This window comes from Manis pentadactyla, chromosome 7 (assembly GCF_030020395.1).
Source record: "Manis pentadactyla isolate mManPen7 chromosome 7, mManPen7.hap1, whole genome shotgun sequence".
In the NCBI taxonomy this organism is placed as follows: Eukaryota; Metazoa; Chordata; class Mammalia; order Pholidota; family Manidae; genus Manis; species Manis pentadactyla.
In genome coordinates this window covers 105743104-105755347 of record NC_080025.1, presented here as the reverse complement: position 1 = coordinate 105755347, position 12244 = coordinate 105743104, and the positions used below count along the sequence as shown (strand labels likewise).

At 36.5% G+C, this 12244-nt stretch overlaps 1 protein-coding gene across 4 annotated transcripts in view; it reads right to left on the bottom strand.

The window, feature by feature from the left end:
• BBS9 (Bardet-Biedl syndrome 9) overlaps positions 1 to 12244 on the bottom strand; it is a 426494-nt gene that overhangs the window by 220322 nt on the left and 193928 nt on the right. For all 4 annotated transcript variants that reach the window (XM_036897491.2, XM_036897488.2, XM_036897492.2 and 1 more), the window contains one exon: positions 10864 to 10917. In XM_036897491.2, coding sequence (XP_036753386.2) covers positions 10864 to 10917 — 54 coding nt within the window. The remainder of the gene's footprint in view (positions 1 to 10863; positions 10918 to 12244) is intronic.

Below are 12244 nucleotides of genomic sequence, written 5' to 3'. Positions count from 1 at the left end.
TACTAGGTAGACATTTACTAATCAAGATACATATCAAAGCACTACAGTTTCTTCCATGGCTTAATACAAAAATATATGATATAACTAATCCTAGAAAATACCAAAGAATGGCACTCCTGACTGACGCATTTCCAAACTGGTGCTGCTGCATAATGCTAAGAAAAGCCTCCTTACACCAATTAGAATCAATATATAAGAACGCTGGTGTAATAGTTTGCCTGGGAAATAGAGTGGATATGGGTTAAAAAAAAAAAAGGCCAGGACTTCTCTCACTCCCCCAAAGAGAAGCATCAGTAGAAACTATCAGGCCAAAGGATCCTTACTGGGCCACAGTATTAAGGGACATCATTTTCAGGCTATTAAAGAAAAAGCTTAAAGAGCTGACTTCCACTGGGCGTGTTTCCTCTTTGGATTTTGTCTCCTAAAAGTCCCAGCCGCTTTGAACAGTCTTCTTGAGATGAGTTCGTCCAAATGGCTGGCTTGTGTTGTAAGCAAGATTTATCAGTCACCTGCCCAGGAAGCATTGGTACACCAACAGAGTCTCAGTCTCTAGAGGTAGTGCTAGGTATTGATTTTTTTTTTTAGCTCCACAAGTGATAATTATGTACAACCAGAGTTGAGAACCCTCTTCTATATTGCAACTTTGGTATGGAACAACTTGGTCTAGTTACTAGTATATGAGACAGATACATTTCATTATTAATTGACATAATGCAAGGGCATACCTTTTTTAAGAAAAGTGGTTTTCAGGTCTCTCTTAAGTAAAAGGCATTTATCACCTTTTCCTATTTTTTTCCTATATATAAACACACACACACACACTTAGAAAGAGAAACAATACACAGGAATATACAACTGACCCAAAAATGTTATATATAGAGTTAGATTCAGTAAATGTCTCATACTAAATTTAAACAATGTGGGTATTACATACAACTTAAAATTAAGTTAAACATAAAAATTATGGAAATTGCAAATAAAATTTTTAAAGGACAACTATTTCTACAAATAAATATAATAAACACAGCAAATAAATAATGAATCCAGTCTTTATAAGCCCTGGGCATACATCAAGGGAATGTGCATGCCACAAGCAAAGCTTCCTTAATGTCATCTGAGCATTATAAATAACATATCTTTTTAGTAAATCCTTAAAGGTAATTATGAGAAAAAGAATCTATGCAACACTACAGACAACATTCATTCAAATAGGCAGTCCACCAGATAGTACTGCATTAGTTGGGGTGAGCAGTTAATAATGTATGTAACTGTCAAATCACTATGTTCTTCACTTGAAACCAATATAAAATTGTTTATCAACTATGTTTCAATAAAAATATTTATATATATATATATAAAATCAAAACTGCCTTAAGGTAGAGATAAGGACAGCTTTTTTTTTCTTCTTTCCTTATTTGTGTAATCTGATTTTCTTTTTTACAATAAACATGTATTATTCGTACAATTATGAATTCATTAAAATATAGAAATAGATATAAAATTCATTAATAGCTAATCCACTAAATAAATAGAACACAATTTAAATATTTTACTGCTAATAAAATGCTAGTCTATATATATTTTTTATTAAGGTGTTATTGATATATACTATTATGAAGGTTTCACATGAAAAACCAATGTGATCACTACATTCACCCATGTTATCATGCCCCCCCCATACCCTTTTGCACTATCCAACAGTATAGTAAGATGCCACAGGGTCACTATTTGCCTTCTCTGTGCTACACTGTATTCCCTATGATCCCCCCACACCATGTGTGCCAATCATAATACCCTCAATCCCCTTCTCCCTCGCTCCCCAGCCACCCTCCACCATCCCTCCCCCTTGGTAACCACTAGTCCCTTCTTAGAGTCTGTGAGTCTCTTGCAGTTTTGTTTCTTCATTTTTGCTTCATTGTTATACTCCACAAATGAGGGAAATCATTTGGTACTTGTCTTTCTCCACCTAGCTTATTTCACTGAGCATAATATCCTCCAACTCCATCCATGTTGTTGCAAATGGTAGGATTTCTTTCTTATTGCTGAATAGTATTTCATTATGTATATGCACCACCTCTTCTTTATCCATTAATCTACTGGTGGACACTTATGTTGTTTCCATATCTTGGCTATTGTAAATAGTCCTGCAATAAACATAGGGGTGCATATGTCTTTTTGAATACGATAAATTACATTCTTTGGGTAAATTCCTAGGAGTGGAATTACCAAGTCAAATGGCATTTCTATTTTTAGTTTTTTGAGGAACTTCCATATTGCTTCCCACAATGGTTGAACTAATTTACAGTCCCACCAACAGTGTAGGAGGGTTCCGCTTTCTCCACATCCTCACCAGTATTTACTGTTCTTAGTCTTTTCGATACTGGACATCCTAAGTATCGTTAGGTGATATCTCATTGTGGTTTTAATTTGCATTTCCCTGATAATTAGTGATGTGGAGCATCCTTTCATGTGTCTGCTGGCCATCTGAATTCCTTCTTTGGAGACTTGTCTGTTCATATCCTCCGCCCATTTTTTAATCGGGTTATTTGCTTTTTGGGTGTTGAGGCACGTGAGTTCTTTATATATTTTGGATGTTAACCCCTTGTTGGACATGTAATTTACAAATATATTCTTCCATACTGTAGAATGTCTTTTTGTTCTGTTGATGGTATCCTTGGCTGTACAGAAGATTTTTAGTTTCGATTATATGGTTTTTTGTCCTTCCCACTTGTTTGTTTTTGCTTGTTTCCCTTGCTAGAAGAGATATATTCAGAAAAAAGTTGCTCATGTTTATATTCAGGAGATTTTTGCCTTTGTTGTTTTCTAAGTTTTATGGTTTCATGACTTACATTCAGGTCTTTGATCCATTTTGAATTTACTTTTGTGTATGGGGACAGACAATAATCCAGTTTCATTCTCTTGTATGTAGCTGTCCAGTTTTGCCAACACCAGTTGTTGAAAAGGCTGTCATTTCCCCATTGTATGTCCATGACTCCTTTATTGTATATTAATTGACCGCATATGCTTGGGATTATATCTGGGCTCTCTAGTCTGTCCCATTGGTCTATAGGTCTGTTCTTGGGCCAGTACCAAATTGTCTTGATTACTGTGGCTTTGTAGTAGAGCTTGCAGTTGGGAAGTGAGATCCTGCCCTGTTTTATTCTTCCTTCTCAGGACTGCTTTGGCTATTTGGGGTCTTTTGTGGTTCCATATGAATTTTAGAACTATTTGTTCCAGTTCGTTGAAGAATGCTGTTGGTATTTTGATAGAGATTATATTGAATCTATAGATTGCTTTAGGCAGGATGACCATTTTGACAATATTAATTCTTCCTATCCATGAGCACGGGATGTGTTTCCATTTATTGGTATTTCTTTAATTTCTCTCATGAGTGTCTTGTAGTTTTCAGAGTATAGGTCTTTCACTTCCTTGGTTAGGTTTATTCCTAGGTATTTTATTCTTTTTGATGCAATTGTATATGGAGTTGTTTTCCTGATTTCTCTTTCTGCTAGTTCATCATTAGTGTATAGGAATGCAACAGATTTCTGTGTATTAATTTTGTATCCTGCAACTTTGCTGAATTCAGATACTAGTTCTAGTAGTTTTGGAGTGGAGTCTTTAGGGTTTTTTATGTACAATATCATGTCATCTGCAAACAGAGACAGTTTAACTTCTTCCTTGCCCTCTGGATGCCTTGTATTTCTTCGTGTTGTCTGATTGCCGTGGCTAGGACCTCCAGAACTATGTTGAATAGAAGTGGGGAGAGTGGGCTTCCTTGTCTTGTTTCCAATCTTAAAGGAAAAGTTTTCAGCTTCTCACTGTTAAGTATAATGTTAGCTGTGGGTTTGTATATATGGCCTTTATTATGTTGAGGTACTTGCCCTGTATAACCATTTTGTTGAAATTTTTTATCATGAATGGATGTTGAATTTTGTCAAATGCTTTTCCAGCATCTACGGAGATGATCATGTGGTTTTTGCCCTTCTTTTTGTTGATATTGTGGATGATGTTGATGGATTTTTGAATGTTGTACCATCCTTGCATCCTTGGGATGAATCCAGCTTGATCATGATGGATGATCTTTTTGATGTATTTTTTAATTCAGTTTGCTAATATTTTGTTGAGTATTTTTACATCTATGTTCATCAGGGATATTGGTCTGTAATTTTCTTTCTTTGTGGTGTCTTTGCCCAGTTTTGGTATTAGGGTGATGCTGGCCTCATAGAATGAATTTGGAAGTATTCCCTCCTCTTCTATTTTTGGAAATTTTAAGGAGAATGGGTATTAGGTCTTCACTAAAAGTTTGATAAAATTCAGAAATGAAGCCATCTGGTCCAGGGATTTTGTTCTTACATAGTTTTTTGATTACCAATTCAATTTTGTTGCTAGTAACTGGTCTGTTCAGATTTTCTGTTTCTTGCTGGGTCAGCCTTGGAAGGTTGTATTTTTCTAGGAAGTTGTCCATTTCTTCTAGGTTAACAAGTGTGCTGGCATATAATTTTTCATCGTATTCTCTAATAATTCTTTGTATTTCTGTGGTGTCTGTAGGGATTTTTCCTTTCTCATTTTTATCCTGTTTATGTGTGTAGACTCTCTTTTTTTCTTGATAAGTCTGGCTAGGGGTTTATCTTTTTTTGTTTATTTTCTCAAAGAACTAGCTCCTGCTTTCATTGATTCTTTCTATTGTTTTATTCTTCTCGATTTTATTTATTTCTGCTCTAGTCTTTATTATGTCCCTCCATCTACTGCCTTTGGGCCTCATTTGTTCTTCTTTTTCTAGTTTCATTAATTGTGACTTTAGACTGCTTATATGGGATTGTTCCTCTTTCCTGAGGCAGGCCTGTATTGCAATATACATATCTCTTAGCACAGCCTTCACTGTGTCCCACAGATTTTGCGGTGTTGAATTATTGTTCTCATTTGTCCCCATATATTGCTTGATCTCTGTTTTTATTTGGTCATTGATCCATTGGTTATTTAGGAGCATGTTGTTTAGCCTCCATGTGTTTGTGGGATTTTTGGTTTTCTTTGCATTATTTCTAGTTTCATACCTTTGTGTTCTGAGAAGCTGGTTGGTACAATTTCAATCTTTCTGAATTTACTGAGGCTCTTTTTGTGGCCTAGTATGTGGTCTATTCTGGAAAATGTTCCATGTGCACTTGAAAAGAATGTGTATCCTGCTGCTTTTGGGTGGAGAGTTCTGTAGATGTCTGTTAAGTCCATCTGTTCTAATGTGTTGTTCAGTGCCATTGTCACCTTACTTATTTTCTGTCTGGTTGATCTGTAATTTGGAGTGAGTGAGTGTTGAAGTCTTCTAGAGAGAATGCATTGCATTCTATTTCCCCTTTTAATTCTGTTACTATTTGTTTCACATACATAGGTGCTCCTGTGTTGGGTGCACAGATGTTTATAATGGTTATATCCTCTTGTTGGATTGACCCAAGTATCATTATGTAAGGTCCTTCTTTGTCTCATGATTTTCTTTGTTTTGAAGTCTATTTTGTCTGATACAAGTACTGTAACACCTGCTTTTTTCTCCCTATTACATGAAGTATCTTTTTCCATCCCTTCACTTTTAGTGTGTGTATGTCTTTGGGTTTGAAGTGAGTCTCTTGTAGGCAGCATATAGTTGGGTCTTGTTTTTTTATCCATTCAGTGACTCTGTGTCTTTTGATTGGTGCATTCAGACCATTTACATTTAGGGTGATTATCAATAGGTATTTTCTTATTGCCATTGAAGGCTTTAGATTCATGGTTACCAAAGGTTCAAGGTTAACTTCCTGACTATCTAAGAGTCTAACTTAACTCACTTAGTATGCTATTACAAACATAATCTAAAGGTTCTTTTTTTTCCCCTCCTTTTCTTCCTCCTCCATTCTTTATATTAGGTATCATAATCTGTACTCTTTTTGTCTATCCCTTTTTATTACCTCTGGTGACAGCTACTTAACCTTAGGAACACTTCCATCTATAGCAGTCCCTCCAAAGTACACTGTAGAGATGGTTTGTAGGAGTTAAATTCTCTCATCTTTTGCTTATCTGGAAATTGTTTAATCCTTCCTTCAAATTTAAATGATAATCTGGCCAAATAGTGTATTCTTGGTTCAAGGCCCTTCTGCTTTATTGCATTAAATATATCATGCCACTCCCTCTGGCCTGTCAGGTTTCTGCTGAGAAGTCTGATGATAGCCTGATGGGTTTTCCTTTGTATGTGATCTTATTTCTCTCTCTAGCTGCTTTTCATAATCTGTCCTTATCCTTGATCTTTGCCATTTTAATTATTGTATGTCTTGTTGTTGTTCTCCTTGGGTCCCTTGTGTTGGGAGATCTGTGCACCTCCATGGCCTGAGAGATTCTCTCTCCCCAGACTGGGGAAGTTTTCAGCAATTACTTCCTTGAAGACACTTTCTATCCCTTTTTTTCTCTTCTTTTCTGGTAACCCTATAATACAAATATTGTTCCATTTGTATTGGTCACACAGTTCTCTCAGTATTCTTTCATTTCTAGAGATTCTTTTTTCTTTCTGTGCTTCAGCTTCTTTGCATTCCTCTTCTCTAATTTCCATTTCATTTATCCTCTCCTCCACCATATCTGATCTGCTTTTAGTACTCTCCATTGTGTTCCTCAACAATTGGATCTCCATCCTAAATTTGTTCCTGAGTTCTTGAATAATTTTCTGTACTTCCAGGAGCATGTTTATGATTTTTATTTTGAAATCTCTTTCAGGAAGATTTATTAGTTCAGTCTCACTCGATCCTTCTTCTGGTGTTGGGATTTTGCTTGGAACCAGGTTTCTTTGACGTTTCATATTTGTATGTGGTGCCCTCTAGTGCCCATAAGCTCTACTCTCTGGAGCTACTCAGCCCCTGGAGTGATGTCAGGGGTCACAGGGTCATGGTGCTGGTGCCTGGGGGGATAAAAGAGCTGTTTCTTGCTTCCCAGATGCTATGCCTATCTCCACTGACAGAACCCTTTAGGCCAAACACACAGGTGTAAGCCTCTATGCTTTTCATTTGTAGCTGCTATGGGTAGGGCTTCCCTCTCACTGGCCTGATGCCAGGCTAGGGACTGCCAGTTTGTGAGCCAGGTATGGGCTAGCTGGGAGGAAGGCACAGCAGGCTGTGTATCATGGTGGGGGGGTCTTGGAGCTGCATACTCAGCCAAGGGGATGGAGCACCTGAAGATCGTGAAAGTTCTCAACCTGCTAGGCAGAGTGCACAGGGACAATTTTGTTTACCTATCTTTTCTCCTGAGCAGTAAGCTTTGTTCAATCCTTGCTCCTTTAGCAGCCCTCTTGCTGTTAGGAAGTCTCTCAGACTGCCCACCAAGATTAGCCAGATATGAATCCTTGTTTTCCACAAGCATCTGGAATCTCCATCTCTCCAGGTATTCCACCTGTCTTAGCTTTCCAACCCCACTTATCACCAGAGCACCATGCAATGTAGGTTCATGCTCCCAGAGCAGATCTCCAGGGATGGGTATTCAGCAGTCCCAGGCCTCCACTCCCTCCTTGCTCTGTTTTTCTTCCTCCCACCAGTTAGCTGGGGTGGGGGAAGGGCTTGGGTCCTGCTGGGTCACAGCTTTGGTATGTTATCCTGTTCTGTGAGGTCTATTCTTACCTGCAGGTCTACGCAGTCTGGCGCAGCCTTCTTTCCTGTTGCTTTTTCAGGACTGGTTGTATTAATTATATTTTCATATTATATGTGGTTTTAGGAGGAGGTCTCTGTCTCACCTCTCATGCTGGCATCTTTAATCCTCTCTCCTGAGCTTTCTATTTTTAACTGGTTAACTCTTTGAGTCCCTTCTAGTGGGCTTTACTGGCCTTATTCTCTTTCCTTGCTGCTCATATCTATTTTCCTAACAATTTCACATTAAAAATCTTAAGATTTAAGTACCACTGTCTCCACTTTATAGGTATGAATACTGTTGTTATGTACAGTTTACAGAAAGGGATACTGAGGCACTGTGACCACCACAGCTCTTCTGTACCCCTTGAATCCTTCTAAGAGACTCATCTAATAGCTTGACTGTGATCTTGAGCACCACTGCCCTGCCGGCTCGCCAGTTCCTGGGTTGTCCCGCAGCTGCAGCCCACCTCCTAAAGGTTGCAGGGCATTTCTTCTGTTACTAGTCTATACATATTTTTAAATAAATAGTATCAGTGACAGTAACCATTAGCAGCTTTGTGTATTAAAGGAACTGTGCTAATAAATTATTTATGTGCATTATCTCATTTAATCTTCAGAGCATTTGAAATAGGTAATATCACTGTATGCCACTTTGTAGAAGAGAAAACTGTGGCTCACGGAGGCTGAATAATTGCCGAGGCCACACTGGTTTTAAGTGGAAGAACCAGTTTAACTTCTGTCTGCCAGAATCCAGATGTCATGTGTTTTTTTTTTCAAAATCAAAAAGTGTTATTAATTCTGCTGTCTCTGAACAGATGTCATGTTCTTAATTGTAGTTAAGTCTTGAAACAATTTTGCGAAAGAAAAAATATTCATATTTTACAGTTTAAAAAAGAGGTTCAGATAAGCTAAATAACATGCCCATGATCATTAAACCAGCACATGCAAGACAGCTGAAAACTGTGACCAGGAATTTCTCTTGAGAACTCAGTTATAAAAGTGAAAATGAAAAATCCTTAAAGTAGTAATAAGCCATTTGTAAGAGAGCAGACATTCTGACTCTGCCTGGCATAACAATGTGTACTTAGACAACGATCACACAATTTTACATTGTTACAAGAAATGTTTGCTTTTGGTTTAGATGCGAGACTGTGATAGCTCTCTACACAAATTTATTGAACCCCAACAATGGGCTAGGCACTTTCAAATGTGAATCAAGGAGATGTGTGACGAAAATAACTACAGTAACAAAGAAGAGTTGTGTCTGAGCCAAAAAAAGAGTTAAAGACTTGGCTAGATCATAAACCTCATATTTTAAGAGAAAAATAATCACAGAATATTAAGGGGAAAATATAAAACATTAATATAAGAATTTTCCATGCTAGTTTCTTCTTCTAACAAAATGAAATATGACCCTTAAGAAATATAATACCAAATTTCTATCCTAGATATATAAATATGACTCCAAAGGCCAGGTATAAACAACCACTTCACCTTAGTTGCCTGGAATAGATGGTCACACATCATGCACACATACGCAAGGTAGCCACATCTTCATTCACTTGGAACGGATGGAAAAAATTTCTCAATTAACAGGATTTATTATGATGGAAACTTGTATGGTTATGTATCTTGGCTGCTGTTGTTATAAAAGGCTATAAGGAGCAATTTATAGCAGAAATTTGTATAGAAACTGTCAGACAGAATCAGGAAGTCATTGTGCCTGCTGTGTAAGCCCAGCTGACTTTATGCAACTCTTGTGTGTAACACTCTTTCTCATGCTCTTATAGTAGCAATAAGGAAGAGTTGTGACTTAATCATTCACAAATATAAGGAGAATTTTCCAGTAGTAGCATGCCATCATTTTAAGGTGGCTATTACATGGGAGCCTAACAACTGCATAGGACAGAAAGGTGTTTACTTACAAGAATAACTAGTTTTTGGGGGGTGTGGGGTATTAACATGAGTAATGTTATCTGGTTTAGATACAAGATTTCTATTTGCAATTTATGTGTGCTCCTGAATTATTATGTATATATGTCTGAACAATATCAATAGATACATATCAAAGAGGTTTCCCTATACAAAAGTCTATAGATCATTCTTGGAACTCTACGGGTTTGATTTTTTTTAAGTATTTGATTTCTTGCCACTAATGATTTTCCAGACTCAGAAGTATTAATGAGATATACCTTTGATTGGATAGTGGGGAGGGAGACTGGGAAAGACCACCCTTGTTTCCAATGGCAAGAATCCAAAAAAATTAGCTTAGGAAACTGTTATAAGATTGGGCTCCCTTTAACTTCTACCAAAGATCCCCACACTTGGGCCACCCGCTGGGCCCAGTGTAAGCGAACACAATTGGTAAAGTCTGGTGCCCTGTCAAGCTCCTCCAAGGACAGCAACCCATAATCTAAAAAAACATAAAGCTCTGTTCAAGTTTTGACTAAATGAATCGCCAAGATCCACAACTTTCCCTGGCTCCAAAGTCTGGGCAGTGATAAATATTTTCAGCTTAATAATGTGCTGACTGATTACCACACTTTAATCTAAATGCCTTAAGAGGGTTCTACATATGAGTTCTAGTTCTAAAATTCTATAATAACAGGACTAAAAATACTAACCAAAACCACATCCTTCATATTCTATTTTTTAGGAGTATCAGTTTGTCACTACTCTACTTTGTAGTGTCTTCATTTAATATTCTCTTGCTATAAATACATCCATTTAAAGCTAATGTTACAGCAGATATGTCACTGGGAATTCTTTTTAAGCATACACATAATCAATCATATGTAGATGAAAGATATTATTAGTATTCATATGATTCGTATGTATATATATGTATATGTGTGTGTGTACATATATATATATGATGCTGCAATCAACTGGTTCCTCTATTATGAATGGTGCTAACACAATTCCTTTTGCATATTTAAAATGTTAATTTTGGTTCCAGAAAAAAGCCCTGGATCATATAACACATTTAAATAATGGTAGGCATAAGTCATAACAATTGTTTATATTACATACATACTACTATGAATGCAATTATCAGTTTTATATTTATAGGAAATAATAAAGGCTGTCTATTCATTACACATGGCAAAAGAAAACACAAATTTCAAGTTTTTGTTTTACATTTCTATAGTTACTTTTAGGGTGACAACAGTAACATATATGATGAAATGTGTAACACTGTTTGCACATTACAGTCTAGAACATGGTACAATACCTTCACTGTGACTGAAGGGACAAGGTCAGTTCCCACCTCAGCATCGGTAGCTTGCTATGAACACACAGAATTGAGAAAAGAAAGAAGGAAAGAATGATTTCAATACTACACAACACCGAGTGAACACAATGAGTGCAATATATACTTCCCACCACCAAAATAGAAAACTGACTAACTATGGATTTAGCACTCTAATGACAGACTAAAAGAGCCAATGTGGCTTTTGGGATGCCTTCATCTGGAAAGTCATGAGCTAATATTCAAAGACCTATCCCCAAAAAAGGAAAGAAAAGGTCACATACTTTATTATCAAACTACGCTATCAACAAATTTACTTCAATGTTGAAACCAATTAATTCTAATAACTCATTCTTTATAATACATATAAGAAGGCTTCCTTGTATATCTCAATTAAAAATTATGCTATTCTTTTAGGTCCTTGTATTTTCAACTTGCCAAAGGTATGTTTTATTCCGATAGTAATAAACTAGTGATATAAAGATTGGGTGACCTTACACCTGGAAAATAAAAGAGGAGTGTGTTTTTTTTTTAGTAGTTCATATCATAAACTAGTCTCCTCTTTGAGCACCAGCCTGGGTTACCTGGTCCTACCTCTTGAAGAATTCATTATATAGTAGAGCAAACATTTCCTTATAATATATAACTTATTTTTTAGAATGACAGATTGAGAAGAAAAAATGCTCACTCTATGACTAAGACCAGGGGTAACATATTTTCTAATAGTACCCACATAAATTCCTGGGGAACAATTAAGATCATAAAATCCCTATCTAACCAATGAATAGATCCATTGTGTTTTAAGCTAACCTATATGAAATTTTTTTACTAAGAAAATCTAAGCCACTTCTAAGCAAAGGGGATCACTATGATGTAATGGGCATTAGCATAATTAGGAGTTGGGAGATTCATACTCTATGACTCCTTAGGAAACCACATATGAACTCTGATCCAATTTACCAATCAAGAATATAGTATAACAGTGCTTTTCTCTTCTATAAGAGATACCTTTCTAATACAAATTATATAATTTTTTAGATGTGTGTTTTCATAATAATGACTTGAAATAAAATACTAAGTCAGGTTTTTTGCTCTAGTAAAACCTACAATCCAGGAAATGTTTTACATTTAGTTGTCTGCAGATCAAGAAGAGAAACTAACATCTTCTGTTTCCTGCTCTTTTCAATCCATGTCTAAACACCTATGTACTTCAAGGATGGCAGTCATTTGGCAATATAAAATTACAGCCAGAGAGAAATGGCTATATAAAGATACCATGACACCATAGCCACATAAGTCTCTGGGCTAATGTTTTCCAATGGGATGAATATGATACTCTCAAGAATCTCTTTAGAAGGAAAAA